The sequence below is a fragment of the Lolium perenne genome, chromosome 4, assembly GCF_019359855.2.
Source record: "Lolium perenne isolate Kyuss_39 chromosome 4, Kyuss_2.0, whole genome shotgun sequence".
Taxonomy (NCBI): Eukaryota; Viridiplantae; Streptophyta; class Magnoliopsida; order Poales; family Poaceae; genus Lolium; species Lolium perenne.
Window position 1 is genome coordinate 62,545,532 of NC_067247.2, and position 15,712 is coordinate 62,561,243.

At 43.6% G+C, this 15,712-nt stretch overlaps 2 protein-coding genes across 2 annotated transcripts; both read right to left on the bottom strand.

Annotated features, from left to right (window-relative positions):
• Positions 1–320: 320 nt before the first annotated feature.
• LOC127292742 (probable WRKY transcription factor 58) lies at positions 321–4,638 on the bottom strand. The gene is made up of 3 exons (XM_051322196.2): positions 4,364–4,638; positions 3,328–4,079; positions 321–898 (listed from the first exon to the last, which is right to left on the bottom strand). The coding sequence occupies exons 1-3, from the start codon at positions 4,595–4,597 to the stop codon at positions 649–651; spliced, it is 1,236 nt and encodes a 411-aa protein (XP_051178156.1). The 5' UTR covers positions 4,598–4,638; the 3' UTR covers positions 321–648.
• A 1,356-nt stretch (positions 4,639–5,994) lies between these two features.
• LOC127292743 (uncharacterized) lies at positions 5,995–8,382 on the bottom strand. Its single transcript, XM_051322197.2, has 7 exons — positions 8,092–8,382; positions 7,903–7,997; positions 7,567–7,687; positions 7,366–7,484; positions 7,089–7,278; positions 6,851–6,997; positions 5,995–6,456 (listed from the first exon to the last, which is right to left on the bottom strand). Exons 1-7 carry the CDS (start codon positions 8,329–8,331, stop codon positions 6,166–6,168), a joined length of 1,203 nt encoding a protein of 400 aa, XP_051178157.1. The 5' UTR covers positions 8,332–8,382; the 3' UTR covers positions 5,995–6,165.
• Positions 8,383–15,712: the final 7,330 nt, after the last annotated feature.

Genomic DNA, 15,712 nt, shown 5'->3' on the forward strand with positions numbered 1-15,712 from the left:
TTACAACAAGATGGAAGTAAATGAGAAGGGAATGGTGATGAGATGCAATGGTTGATCCAATGCATCCGTGCAAAAGCGAGGATGATGCCCTTCTACAAGTTCCCCCTCCAGATCCCTTCCGGATGTGAGGTTTCTGCGAGTTGTGGTATCTCCGAATGTCGGATCTCAAATACTTAAAATTCTATAAATTCTTGTATCATCAGAATATGTTTTCTTTACATCTGAATTTTCATGCCATGTCCATGCTTAGTAGTTTAATAAAAACGCTCAAGAGATTTGTACTCGAAGAACTTGTATTCAGGTTTCTGCGGCACAGGAGATAACATTTTTTTCATTCCAAACATCAGGGAAACAACACATTGTGCATCTCATACAATACAAAAGCCAAAAAAAAAATGTCACCTGCACCTGCGGCCCAAAAAACAGGTCAATCCTTTACTATAACTGACGTCTAATTAACCACGACGAACAAGAATTAGCCAGTTGAAAAACCTGCCCAAAAGAATCAATAGTGCAGCTCTATTATTCACACGGAGGAAAACCCACACTGGCAATCCGAAAAAATACCCTTGTACCAAATTATAAGACGTTTTAGATTACTAACAGTGTGCTAGAACGTCTTATAATTCGGTACAGAGAGAATAGGTGTTAATCCCGGCTCTCTTCTTTCAGCCGATGAGTGCCACTTGACTGATGCAATGTGCCGCCGGCCGGGTTCCCCGTAGGATCGGAAGAGGAGCCGCCGCCGGTGGGAGCAGCGGCGACTCCGGCACCCCTGCCTGGTGGGTCGTGGCTGTGCCGGCCAGTGTACGTCGTCAGGACGCACCTGGGATCCGTGGACGCCCTCTCGATCTGCTTGCGCACGTTGCAGTTATCGGCGGTGCACTTGTAGTAGCTCCTGCATGGATTTAAACACTTGCCATTTCAGAACGCACCCAACGGCGACCCTATGAAAACTCTTCAATATTGTAACGCAGATTGCAGCGATGTAGTAGCGTCTTTCCTTAGCGGTAGTTCCACTTGTATATAGCCAGTATTTGTTTTCCTTTTCCTCTTTTTATTTTGTAATAACCTGGGTAATTTTTGTTCCTCTTAGCCTTTCGTTTTTTTTAAAAGAAAGATTACAGATCTTCCAAACCTCAGTAGACCACTCTGAACTCTCATATCCATTCTTACTTGTGTTGGCGACCAAAGAAGTTACTACTCGTAGTGCGTGACTTTTTGGAGAAGCTCGGCACCGCTCAAGTGCAAGATTTTTGCTTGGTTAGCGCTTCAGTACCGTCTCTGGACGTCAGACAGAAGGGTTCGACATGGACTACAGGATACCGTGTCCAGTTGCTACACCTGTCTATAGGAGGTCGACACGGTTAGTCATGTGTTGGTGGGCTGCGTGTATGCTAGACAGGTTTGGCACCGGTGTTTGCAGAAGGTCGGTCTCTCGCTGCCGATCCCCACGGTCACGGACTCCTTGCAATCCTGGTGGTTTGAGGTCCGGAAGAGATTTGGGAGGAAGGAGAAGCGTGGGTTTGACACTCTAGTGATCTTGATCAGCTGGCGACTTTGGAAGCAACGTAATGCTAGGGTTTTTGACAACATCTCGAGGCAATTTTCAAAAGAGGCTTTGGTGGCTCAGATCATGCTTGATTGGGAGCTTTGGGCTAAGGCTGGCCTAGGAGGGTGTCTTTTCTTTGCAAGAGTAGTGCACTAGGTTGGGGTGTGGGTGTGGTGTTCTTGACAAACGTTGTCACAACGGTTTTGCCATGCTTGTAACTTGTACCTTGTTTCTCTCTTCTATAAAACTAAGGTACGCAATTGCGTACTCTCGAAAAAAAAATTGCTAGCAGGAGAAAAGAGAAACATGGCCCACTATAAATTGCGCAGATGGAAATGTTTTCCAAATTCTACTAAAAATTTATTCTACCAATACTAATGCAATGTTTGAACATATAGTCAGGTAATGCTATCAGTCATGCCAAGTCTAGTACCCCCATGATCTAGAAGACTAGAACAATCTATTTAAATGGGTTTAGGGCATGCACAATGGTGGAGAAAGAAGGTACACTTCTCACAGTATACTCCCTCCGTCCCAAAATGTAAGGCGTCTCAGATTTAGTAAAAAATCAACATATTTTAAGTTTGACTAAATTTATACGTAAAAATATAAACATTGGCAATGCCAAATCAATATCAATAGATTCACCAGAAAGTATGGTTTCTCAAAATGTTCATTTGATATTGTAGATATCCATATTTTTCGTATAAACTTGGTCAAATTCAGAAAATGTTGACTTTTAGCTAAAGCTTAGATGTCTTACATTTTGGGACGGAGGGGTACTATCTTGTTTCTAGTAATTAATACTTGCATGGCTCTAAGATTATGGGGTGATTAAATACTAACTAGAAAATGACAAGCAAGGGACGACGTTTGTTACAATCTAAGAAATGTTTTGCTTAAGGCGTCACGGGAAGAGATTCTCTCTTTGCAAATTGCATCTACAATGGTGTGAAGTATTCCTTCTCTTAGATACAACATTAGGATTTTATTGACATCGAGAAAGAAAATTGTTCGCTCTCGGTGAAGATTGATAATCTTAGTCCAATATAGTTAATTTCTCTATTATACAAGATGTCTTCTTATTCATACGTGTTTTGTACTTACTTTTGATTACTGCATTTTTTGTAGTAGTGTATACATTAATTATGAGAGATGATATTAAGAGATAAATATTGTATGCCATGTTTTTATTGTCATCGCTATATAACCGAGGATATGGGAGAGCTATCTTATCTATTATTTGAGTTCTTCTTAGTGAAACAGTATTCTTTATTTTTGTTCTTCGTCTTCCAACTCAACATAAAATAATAATACTCCTCCTTCCCTCCGTTTCTAAATATAAGATTTGGCAGCTCCAATTAGACTGCCAAAACGTCTTATGTGTAGGACAGATGAGGTATTTGACATCTCTAATCCGAACTCCGAAGGATTACATCACCCTATGGTGCATCATGTGCTTAACTGGTTCAAATGTACAGTTTGGGAGTTGAGTGATACATATACTTCTGCGTATTACTCAAAACGCATTTGCTCAAAAATATTTATGTTCATCACATAACGATTATAGTAGTATTTCTCTTTTCGTTTCATGTCTAAAAAAACCTAATAATTATGATCTAACAAGCAGCTATGAATAGAAGTTAGAGATGGGTTGAGGTTGAGAGTTCAGATTATATTGTTCCCCGCAAAAATAAAAAATAAAAAGAGTTCAGATAATGTAAGGTTCATCGTGCGTGCAACTAGTTAGCGTGGCATAATTAATGTTTTCGTACCTGGGACGGGGGTTGCCCTTGACCACTTTCTGGCCGTACTTGCGCCACCGGTAGCCGTCGTCGAGGAGATCGACCTCGCTCGGCGTCTGCAGTATGATCTTGTGCTTCTTCACCACCCTCTGCCCCGCCGCACCACCTGCGCCGCTGCCAATGTCATGGCCCTCCTCGCCGCCATCCTCATTCAGCATATCGTCGTCGCTCGCCTCGTCCTCCTCAGCCCCGGCGGCGGCAGCGGCAGCGGCGGCGTCATCGCCACCTGCTTGGCCGCCGCGCCGGGGCTCCGGTGGGCGCGGGTGGGTGTGCCGGCCCTTGTAGGTGATCTCCTTGATACAGCCGTCGAAGGCTCGCTCGACGATCTTCTTGACGGGGCAGGCGTCCCGAGTGCACTTGTAGTAGCTGCGCGGCGACTCGGCGTCCTTGAGCTGCTTCTGCCCGTACTTGCGCCAGTTGTACCCGTCCTTGGCCGGCTGCTCGATTGGAGGCGCCGCCGGTGCCGCGTGCTGACTGCCGAGCGCCGCCGCGCGCATTAGTTGCATGTGCTGCTCGTAGTGCGTGGATGGCCCCGTGTGGTGGACCGCGAAGTTGCGGGGCAGCAGCAGGGAGGAGGAGGGCGGCTGCGTCGCCCGTGGAGGCCATTGTGGCGGCGGGTCGGCTTGGAAATATGACGACGACGACGACTGGTAGGGGTGGAGGTTGGCGAGGGGTGAGAAGGTGGTCTGTTGCTGGTAGGACGACGTCGGCACGTAGTTTCCCTGCATAAGTGCAAATGGTGCAATTTCAATTCACATGTGATGCTGCAAATCTCGATCCTTTTTGTGTATGGTAAACTATATGATCATCTATATGTATGATGTACTTAGATATGCTACAACAAATCTTACAAGCTGAGTAAAAACCTCAAAAATAGCATCCCGAGAATGATTTCTAGCAAACACAAAATTGTCCTCTCTCCATTCCATTGACTTGCCATGAGCGAGAAGAGAATCGAAAACTAAACAAAGAGCAGATCGATCGAGGCCAAGAGTGGGTAAATTACCATGGAGAACTGAGGCGTCAGATTAATCGGAGTCGCGGCGGTGACCTCCTCGACAGCCCACGGCGGCGGCTGGGGATTGTTGATGCTAGTGCCGAGAAGAGACATGTAGGACGATCCAGGATCATAATCACTCCCGTACGGCGCCGGGCCGCCGCCGTCATAGACCCTCTCCTGATGACCAGACGAGAACGGAGGCTGCTGGCGCAGGCCCTCGTCGCCTCGACGGTCGCCCATTGCCGTGGCCTCTCTTGCTGCTTCTTCTCAATGACCAGAGGGAGAAGAGGACTGTGCAACGAAAGGGACGCCTTCGCGCCGACCAGTGAGTAACGAGAGGAGATTGGCAGACGAAATAGGGAAAGCTATGACACCTAGACTATTACCTCTCCTAGCCCTGAGCCGTCTCTTCAGAGGCTTCAGAAATCACAACTTATCTTGATCATGGCAGCAGTGACATCAACAGTTCAGAAGCCTTTATTTCGGTGGTATTTCTCGGCGAGCTTTTGGGTGGTATAAAACTATTTTAATTCCTCTTAGTTTAGGCGACTTGGCCATCCAAATTTTGCCAAATGGATCTGCCTGCTGTCGACAACTATGCGTCATTATTCTGAAAGAGGCTCTGCTGGGATCTGATCTTCACAGATTTGTGGTGCTAATTATGATTGTGGAGACCATGACGAACCAAACTGCGCTGCACCCACGGCCACAGCGTTGACCATTGTTCTAACTGTCATTGGTGATAATTGTCTTTTCTGCAAGTGTACCCATTTAACCATAAATCACTACGCAGAAAAATTCTGCCTTCTTACTCGTTTACGCGCTATATATACGCCATCATCCATTTATTCAACCAACAAAAAATATTTTTACAAGTCTAATTCTGTCAAGGCTGATCTCAAGTGTTTTTAACTAATATTTCAGGCCTCTTTCAAACTGTTGGCATATTGTATCGACTTTACAGCTATTATTCTAAGCTAATATAAACATTTCTTTGAGAAAGCATCAGCTTTCACCAGCTCAGTGCAAATTAAGCTTTTCCACGCGGCTAGCTGTTGCTGTAATTGGTGGGCAAACAAGACTTACGCTTAATTTATGCGTTAGTCTTATTAAGACCTAGTTGTTAATCATCTTCGAGCTGTCAATCCATGTTGATTATAATCGAAAAGGAACATAATGGTGGTAGTAATGCCGAGCAAACTCTTGCTGGATTTCAGTAGCACAGAGAATATCTCCTTCCGTGGAAGTAAGTTGCTTCAATTGTAGTTTCTTCAATCCATATAAAATAGACCTTAGAGTAACGGTGACTCATTCGCAACATTGGAAAGTTCAGTTTGAGATGGAACTGAACCTCCTTGGTTTATAGAAATCCATCATTCATGATGCCTTCTACAGCCTTTGTTTGGAAATAGATTACACTTTAGAAAGCATGCGGTTAAAATTCTATAACCTTGAGTCTTTGACAACATATACCAATACATTTATGTTGGAGAGGTGAAAACAGATAGTAATAAGATTTCACATGAAATATATCTTCATAATATAGCAATGTTAGAATACTTAAGAACATATACATCAAGGTAGGATAAGAAAACCAATTGGATCATGAATGCAAATCAAAAATTTAGCCAAAAAAGGAAAGAAAAAAACACCAGCTTTATATTTTTTACTTTCCGTAGAAACAATATATACCAGTCTATCGTGTATTGAACAATGTACCAGGAAACTAATCAGTGAGATTATTGGAAAACTCGCAAAATTGGTGCATTACATTTTGTACAAAATAAACAAAGTTGTGACTCACTGACTCATACTTTGGTCTCTATGAAGTAGGTCGACGAAACAGCCAGACCAGCAGAGTCGAAAGTCCGCACAAGCCGCTGCCTCTTTCCTGGCGATTCCATCCAACAGAACTCCAAATGAAAAGAATCTAACTGCTGAATGCACTTGCTGATGTCTGACGGATAACCCATGTACATCCCTCCAGGTAGCAAAGTAATTTCATATCCTCCATCAAACTGAAGCAAATTGTTATTTGCTACTCCTGTCCAGTGGATCGTTGTTGTCGTGCTAGTTCCGGTTTTCGTTGAAATATTATCCTATCAGCAAAAGAAACCATATATGACGCGCACTGTCATCGAAGAAAATGTCGCAATACTTAAACAAGCATTTCTTCTGCAAGAACCTTTTGACACTAAATAAAAAAACTATTGCACAGGATTAACATCATCAAACCAGGAATTACTTTAGTGCTTGCAGAAAACACTGTTATATGTAAAATAAAGAACAGACACAAGGATGCTGATGTCCGGAAGGACAAAGAAAAACCACCACCACGCAAGTCATATAACTCTTGAAATCCTTTAGCCACAAGTGGAGCAACAATTGTTTAGATCCATTACTAACCCATTGGTTTGAATTACCTCTACCAAAGCAACCAGTACGTCGAAACTGCAAAGTATATATAAGTCATACGAAAACTCTGAAACATACCTGAATCAGCTGACCACCGTTGTCCATTTCAAGGAGAACAACCGTATCAGCCTCGTCAAGCGTTGCTCCATACACCCCGCTCCTCTTTGTCACAGAATGGCCCTCCCACCTTCCAAGCACGGCATTTATCCTATCGTTGCTGGGAATCTAGTGAGAAAGGGTAAATGGTATATCTTAGCATGAGCCCATCATAAGTTCATCAATAGGAAGATTACAGCACTTGACCATGAGAACTCACCTCAGGATCATCAGTCAAAGAGTCGGTAAGTGGCACTACAGAGCCTTGATTTTCATGAAAAACAATAAGTGTATCGAGCACTCCATTTGGGTCACTTAAGTGAAAAGCTCTTACTCGACCATTGCCATCGAGTGAGTAAAGACAATTCTCGCATACAATAGATGGTTTACGAGAAGGTAACTTCAAGTTTCTGTCGAAGTCAAAAGATACGGCACATCTTAGTAATAAGGGCATCAAAATGCAGTAAACACCTAAGGTAGTGGATCATATAGTTTACTTTGGGGATTCTTCACCAGTATCATCTTCTCCGAGCACACCGGCTCGAAGAACAGTCTCCAGCATTCCAGCAGTCTGGTATCTCAACGCAAATGCCTTCTGCTCAGGAAAGAACCCTATCTGTGCACTAAACGATACAACCTGTTAAAACCTGCTCGGATCCATAGCAAAAGAAAATAAATAGCCTGGAGCTTCAGTGCACCTGCTGATACTTATCTACGGTGAACATGTTAGTCTCTTTGATTTTGTACTCCGCCCACTCTGGTTCAGAATCCTCCTCACCTACAAATGTTATCTCAGACGAAGCCTGCTTGATATACAGCCTACAAATCACGATCGTAAATACATCATTCAGAAATCAGGGTTTGAGGATCAGATCCAAAAAAAGCAATGTATTCTATATTTCTATAGATGGTCAAAACGCTGATCAACAAGCTTAAATCACTAGATTGAAATGGTGATGAGTAAACATGGTAACTGAAAAGTGAAAAGTAGTGTTGAGAAGTGACATTGGGGGAAAATGTCACGAGAGCATTACGATTGCATGAGGCTAGTGAGGTCGCCCTCCCCGTACGTGCTGACGGACAGCCGTGTGGTGATCTCCTGCTGAATCCTCCCGTGCGCATCGAATTGCTGAACAGAGCGCGCAAGGGACACAGAAGAAATGTAACCAAATTACGAAGCCAGAAACAGGAGGGTTTCGAGAATATTAGGCATATGAACATACGTAGAAGATGCCGTTCCACTTGCCGACGTTGAGGTCGAAGAAGCGGCAGAGGTTGTCAATGCTCATCGCCTCGTCCTCGTCCACCTCCGGCGGGCCCGCGACCGCCGCCCGGGCGCACAGCCGGCCCCGCCGTAAAGGGGAGAAGCGGTGCTGCGCCGGCGCAGCGCAGGAGCTTCGGCGGCTTCGGGGCTGCGGGACGGCCGAGGCCGCGAGCCGGAGGCCGACGAGGGTTTCCGCCATGGTCAGTGGAGCGGGGACAGGAGGACTGCTTTGCTAGTGTGTTCAGGTGATCTCCAGCTCCAAAGCCTTATCGATTCTGGCTGGCCCTCACATTCAGGTGGACGCGTATTTACGTGTCTACGTGTTCTCCGTGGCAAAAGCATTTTTCTCCTTCGGCTCGCCCTTCTTTCTTAAAAGTAAGCATTTTTTGGTATTGCCTATGTTTACAAAGAAATATCACAAGTTTATCTAAGCTTAGATATATCCAAACATTTTGTAGTATATAGATAAAGTACTACTTAAGAAACGATGAGATAGCGCACGATCTGGAATAATTCCAAAAGCTCAACAAAATCAAGACTCCTCCAAGCATGATACTCCCAACAATTTCATATTGAATTCCTTAACAATGTGTTTGGATGTTGGGAAACCAGCCTGGAATTGAATTGGAAAAGGAATTCCAAATTCAGGATGTTCTTGAGTTGCAGTCCACTCTTTCAAGTGGTACATAGTGGATCTGAATAAGATAGAAATCCCGGTCCATTGGTATAGCCAACATCAACAATGTAGTACTTTCCTATTGTCAATTAAATAAGTTAGATAAAATTTAAATATGAGAAATAAAAAAACCAAGAGGAAGATTTATACCATGTGGTCCAACAAATGCACCTTGGCGATCGTTTCTCATAGCATCTTTTCGCACTCTCGAGTCTGATGCCGAGCCCTCCCAACCAGGTAGAACATAGAGAAATTTCATGTTCCAATCAACCACACCTAACATGTTAGTAGTGATTTCTTGCTTTCGGTTCCTATACCTCCCTTTGTTAGCAGAATTAACATACATATGAATATGACACCCATCGAGTGATCCAAGTGCATTGCCAAACCACTTCCATTTGTTATCATTAGGAGGGTTGACATAAGCATCCGGAAGCTTAATGAACCCCCCCAATTAGAGATAGGATGGCTAATAACACAGTAAAGAGGTTCCTACTGATAATCTCTATAGACCGCTGATATGTGCCACCCAAAACTCTCATTTTAATTCCATATCCAACAACTTGTAACATAGCAACATTTTCTTCTACTGTCACATAGATGACATCCTTGAGATCACACACTTCTCACGCAACATATCATAAATATCGTGAAAGTTCTTTTTAGATAACCGTAGCTTATCAATGCAAGCTGCCTCGGACCCATTATATGTTTTTTAAAGATGTACTTCATATATGCAACCTTCACCTCATCATCATTAAAATATCCTAGGTTTCTGTCCTTTGCATACTAAGATAAGAAAGTGTCGAGCATGACATATCAAACCACATCTTTGTCAATATGATCATTTACCTTTTTCTTCTTTTTTTCTCTTCAGTTATGTAAGCAACCAACTCTGGTTGAAACATGGTAATACTACAATGCACACAATGTTTGAAATCTAATTATTCAGAAAATAGACACTTTAATGATGTGTTTGTATGCATAGATACTTCAAATCAAACTTGTGTATATTGCGGTTCAAATCAAACTTGTCTACACATGCAAGCATAGATGATGAATAACAATATGTAACATAGAATATAGAGAAAGCTTTTTATACATTCAGAAAATGATCTCAGCATCTTCCGATTCACCTTAGGTTTTGCAGTTAAATAGATCAAAAAATAGTCAACAAAACAGATTAATGGAGGAAGAGAAAATGGGAAAAGAGGGCAATGAGAGGCCGGTTTGGGATGGCTAGGGAGTGGCCACCGATCCCCTCCCGTCGTTCGCATCCCGCCGACATCATGCACAAGACCCACGCTCGACATATTGTCGCCGATCATGGCGCAACCGCCATGGAGCTAGGGTCAGGGCGGGGATCAAGGCCACAACCGCTAGGGAAGCCGGGAAGGGGGAGAGGAGGCCGGGAAGGGAGAGAGGACGCCAGGGAAGAGTTCTTACCGCCCTCGCCGGGGGCGGATGGTGGCTGCAGGTCTGGGGCGACGGTTGACTCCGTTGTGATTCTCGGGATCGAGAGAGAGGTTTAAGAGATGCATTGTGTCTGTCAGAAACGAAGCAGCACGCCTTTCCGAGCGTGAGAGTTCGGAACCGAGAGAGGTCGCGAGGCACTTGCGGGTGGGTGGGATCGGAAAGTTTTCTAGTTTTCACGGTTTAATTCTAGAACCACTCCAAATACATGAAAACGAAATAGAAATTCCAGATAGCCAATTCCATGCTTGTTTTCCAACATCCAAACACTATGTAAGTCTGAATCGACCTAGGGGGTAGTAAGGGCGCCTCTCAAATTATGTATGTTTTTGTCAGTGGTTTGTCCGACTTGTGGGTGGGTGTGGGCGTCCCCTCGCCCCACGCACCCAGCCAGAAAAATCGGTTTGTGGGTGGCCATGTCTCAACCGAGAGCATTAAAAAATACATGGAAATGAACTTCAACAGTAAATATTTAAAAGGCATAGTTCACATAGGAAAATTCAAATTATAATTAAAATTTGATAAATTAAATACATAGTTCACACATTCAAATGGGGTCCATTGGTTTCCTTTTGTGGATCCACATGTGCTCAACCAAATCACTTTGGAGTTGAACATGAGTATTTTGGACACGGATATCGTGATACATTTGGATGTAAGCTTCAAACTCTTGTGGTGCATGATCTAACACAATCCAAGTCCCCTGAAAGTTCCACCCTCCAAGTTGACCGGCTCACTCATGCCCATCCTCGACAATCATATTGTGCATGATCACACAAGAAGACATCACATCACACATGGTGTTTAAACTTCATGTTCTTGCAAGGTGTCGACCAATAGCCCACGAGTTTGAAGGATACCAAATTCCTGCTCCATATTCTTCCCTGCAAGCTTCTTGCTCTTTTGCAAAAGCAACTTCATGGAAAAACTATGGGGGTAGGGGTTAGCGATTGTCTTAACAAATATGGTCCATTGGGGATAAATACCATCTGGAAAGTAGTACCCTTTTGTGTAGGGGTGGACGTCGATATCATAGTGACATTTCGGAGTCTAACCTTCCACAAGCCTCGAGAAGGCCGGAGAACATTGAAAGGACACGAATTTCTCCTAGAGGGGGTGTGAATTGGCGATTTAAAACTGTTACGAGATGAGCTTAACAAATGCGAAATAAAACCATGGATGGTGCTTGACGTAGTGGATAAAAAGTATTTAAAACAAAGGAAAATGAACCCGGAGATTTCAGATGATCCAGGATCGAGCCCGGGGACTTGATTCTGAGTAGAGTAACGTTGTTTTGCCATCGACAGTTAACCAGCATCGTTTTATTAAAACTGAGCACGTTATTCCTATCCCTTACATACTATCATCTTACATGACTTCACTCGAAGTTTTAAAGAACCCGATATAGAAAAAGATATCGGATGATTACGAAAATTTAGAAAAACATCGGCATCAGAATCTTCGAGTAGTACAACTTGAGTCTACGCACGGTTGCAAGCATCTGTCCCTAGACTCGGGGGCTACTCCCATCGGGAGCGCTGGACGCGCACCCGATAAAAAGCAATTTCGACTTCAAAATGATGAGGAAGGATCAAGTCTTTTCGACAGCTAAGGACGACAGAAGGAAAATATAGTCCCTACCCGAAACTTTACTTCGGCCAGTCACTTGGGGGCTACTGATGTGAGCATTACCCTTCGGGTAACCAGCATTAGGCTACCTTCTACGGGCCAACAAGGGGCCCATGAAGATTGCCCAACGACCAAGGTGGGCCCTGATACGTCTCCAACGTATCGATAATTTCTTATGTTCCATGCTTGTTTTATGATAATACCTACATGTTTTATACATACTTATGTCATATTTATGCATTTTCCGGCACTAACCTATTAACAAGATGTCGAAGAGTCAGTTGCTGTTTTCTGCTGTTTTTGGTTTCAGAAATCCTAGTAAGGAAATATTCTCGGAATCGGACGAAATCAACGTCCAGGGGCTTATTTTTCCATGAAGCTTCCAGAACACCGAAAGGAAAACGAAGTGGGGCGACGAGATGCCGCCACACTAGGGCGGCGCGGCCCAAGGGGGCCCGCGTGGCCCTAGCGTGTGGCCCCCTCGTCAGCCCTCCGACTCCGCCCTTCCGCCTACTTAAAGTCTTCGTCGTGAATACCCCAGTACCGAGAGCCACGATACGGAAAACCTTCCAGAGACGCCACCGCCGCCAATCCCATCTCGGGGGATTTAGGAAATCGCCTCCGGCACCCTGCCGGAGAGGGGAATCATCTCCCGGAGGACTCTTCACCGCCATGGTCGCCTCCGAAGTGATGTGTGAGTAGTTCACCCCTGGACTATGGGTCCATAGCAGTAGCTAGATGGTCGTCTTCTCCTAATTGTGCTATCATTGTTGGATCTTGTGAGCTGCCTAACATGATCAAGATCATCTATTTGTAATGCTACATGTTGCGTTTGTTGGGATCCGATGAATATTGAATGCTATGTTATGTTGATTATCAATCTATCATCTATGTGTTGTTTATGATCTTGCATGCTCTCCGTTATTAGTAGAGGCTCTGGCCAAGTCGTTACTTTTAACTCCAAGAGGGAGTATTTATGCTCGATAGTGGGTTCATGCCTCCATTAAATCTGGGACAGTGACAGAAAGTTCTAAGGTTGTGGATGTGCTGTTGCCACTAGGGATAAAACATCAATGCTATGTCTAAGGATGTATTTGTTGATTACATTACACACCATACTTAATGCAATTGTCTGTTGTTTGCAACTTAATACTGGAAGGGGTTCGGATGATAACCTGAAGGTGGACTTTTTAGGCATAGATGCATGCTGGATAGCGGTCTATGTACTTTGACGTAATGCCCAATTGAATTTCACACTACTCATCATAACATGTATGTGCATTGTCATGCTATCTTTATTTGTCAATTGCCCAACTGTAATTTGTTCACCCAACATGCTATTTCTTATGGGAGAGACATCACTAGTGAACTGTGGACCCCGGTCCATTCTTTTACATCGAATACAATCTACTGCAATACTTGTTCTACTGTTTTCTGCAAACATCATCATCCACACTATACATCTAATCCTTTGTTATAGCAAGCCGGTGAGATTGACAACCTCACTGTTAAGTTGGGGCAAAGTATCTTGGTTTTGTTGTGCAGGTTCCACGTTGGCGCCGGAATCCCTGGTGTTGCGCCGCACTACACTCCGCCGCCATCAACCTTCAACGTGCTTCTTGACTCCTACTGGTTCGATAACCTTGGTTTCTTACTGAGGGAAAAACTTGCCGCTGTACGCATCATACCTTCCTCTTTGGGTTCCCAACGGACGTGTGCTTTACCGTCACAAGCAGCAAAGCTTTTTCTGGCGCCGTTGCCGGGGAGATCAAGACACGCTGCAAGGGGAGTCTCCACTTCCAATCTCTTTACTTTGTTTTTTGTCTTGCTTTATTTTATTTACTACTTTGTTTGCTGCACTATATCAAAATACAAAAAAATTAGTTGCTAGCTTTACTTTATTTACTATCTTGTTTGCGTTCTCCATATTAAAAACACAAAAAAATTAGTTACTCGCATTTACTTTATCTAGTTTGCTTTATTTACTGTTACTAAAATAGGTACTCCTGAAAATACTAAGTTGTGTGACTTCACAAACACAAATAATAATGATTTCTTATGCACACCCATTGCTCCATCTGCTACTACGACAGAATTCTTTGAAATTAAACCTGCTTTACTAAATCTTGTTATGAGAGAGCAATTTTCTGGTGTTAGTTCTGATGATGCTGCTGCCCATCTTAATAATTTTGTTGAACTATGTGAAATGTAAAAGTATAAGGATATAGATGGTGACATTATAATATTAAAATTGTTTCCATTCTCATTAAGAGGAAGAGCTAAAGATTGGTTGCTATCTCTGCCTAAGAATAGTATTGATTCATGGACTAAATGTAAGGATGCTTTTATTGGTAGATATTATCCTCTTGCTAAAATTATATCCTTAAGAAGTAGTGTAATTAATTTTAAACAATTGGATAATGAGCATGTTGCTCAAGCATGGGAAAGAATGAAATCTTTGGTTAAAAATTGCCCTACCCATGGACTGACTACTTGGATGATCATCCAAACCTTTTATGCAGGACTGAATTTTTCTTCACGGAACCTATTGGATTCAGCTGCTGGAGGTACCTTTATGTCCATCACTCTAGGCGCCGCAACAAAGCTTCTTGATAATATGATGATTAATTACTCTGAATGGCACACGGAAAGAGCTCCATGATACGTCTCCGACGTATCGATAATTTCTTGTGTTCCATGCCACATTATTGATGATATCTACATGTTTTATGCACACTTTATGTCATATTCGTGCATTTTCTGGAACTAACCTATTAACAAGATGCCGAAGTGCCGATTCTTTGTTTTCTGCTGTTTTTGGTTTCATAAATCCTAGTAACGAAATATTCTCGGAATTGGACGAAATCAACGCCCAGGGTCCTATTTTGCCACGAAGCTTCCAGAAGACCGAAGAGGAGACGAAGTGGGGCCACGAGGCGGCCAGACTACAGGGCGGCGCGGCCTAGGTCTTGGCCGCGCGGCCCTGTCATCTGGGCCCCTCGTGTGGCCCCCTGACCTGCCCTTCCGCCTACTTAAAGCCTCCATCGCGAAACCCCTAGTACCGAGAGCCACGATACGGAAAACCTTCCAGAGACGCCGCCACCGCCAATCCCATCTCGGGGGATTCAGGAGATCGCCTCCGGCACCCTGCCGGAGAGGGGAATCATCTCCCGGAGGACTCTACGCCGCCATGGTCGCCTCCGGAGTGATGTGTGAGTAGTCTACCCCTGGACTATGGGTCCATAGCAGTAGCTAGATGGTTGTCTTCTCCCCATTGTGCTTAATTATCGGATCTTGTGAGCTGCCTAACATGATCAAGATCATCTATCTGTAATTCTATATGTTGCATTTGTTGGGATCCGATGAATAGAGAATACTTGTTATGTTGATTATCAAAGTTATGTCTATGTGTTGTTTATGATCTTGCATGCTCTCCGTTACTAGTAGATGCTCTGGCCAAGTAGATGCTTGTAACTCCAAGAGGGAGTATTTATGCTCGATAGTGGGTTCATGTCTCCGTGAATCTGGGGGAGTGACAGAAACCTCTAAGATTATGGATGTGCTGTTGCCACTAGGGATAAAACATTGGTGCTATGTTCAAGGATGTAGTTACTGATTACATTACGCGCAATACTTAATGCAATTGTCTGTTGTTAGCAACTTAATACTGGAGGGGGTTCGGATGATAACCTGAAGGTGGACTGTTTAGGCATAGATGCATGCTGGATAGCGGTCTATGTACTTTATCGTAATGCCCAATTAAATCTCACTTTACTCATCATAATATGTATGTGCATGGTCA

What these genes read in the sequence shown, in the direction of transcription:
- LOC127292742 (XM_051322196.2), bottom strand. Translation starts at nt 4,597, where the DNA reads ATGGGCGACCGTCGAGGCGACGAGGGCCTGCGCCAGCAGCCTCCGTTC. An exon ending in TGACGCCTCAGTTCTCCATG is followed by an intron (nt 4,080 to 4,363) that starts GTAATTTACCCA and finishes GCACTTATGCAG; the next exon opens with GGAAACTACGTGCCGACGTC. An exon ending in AAGGGCAACCCCCGTCCCAG is followed by an intron (nt 899 to 3,327) that starts GTACGAAAACAT and finishes AAATCCATGCAG; the next exon opens with GAGCTACTACAAGTGCACCG.
- LOC127292743 (XM_051322197.2), bottom strand. Translation starts at nt 8,331, where the DNA reads ATGGCGGAAACCCTCGTCGGCCTCCGGCTCGCGGCCTCGGCCGTCCCG. An exon ending in CCGTAGATAAGTATCAGCAG is followed by an intron (nt 7,485 to 7,566) that starts GTGCACTGAAGC and finishes TTTAGTGCACAG; the next exon opens with ATAGGGTTCTTTCCTGAGCA. An exon ending in CTTTGACTGATGATCCTGAG is followed by an intron (nt 6,998 to 7,088) that starts GTGAGTTCTCAT and finishes CTTTCTCACTAG; the next exon opens with ATTCCCAGCAACGATAGGAT.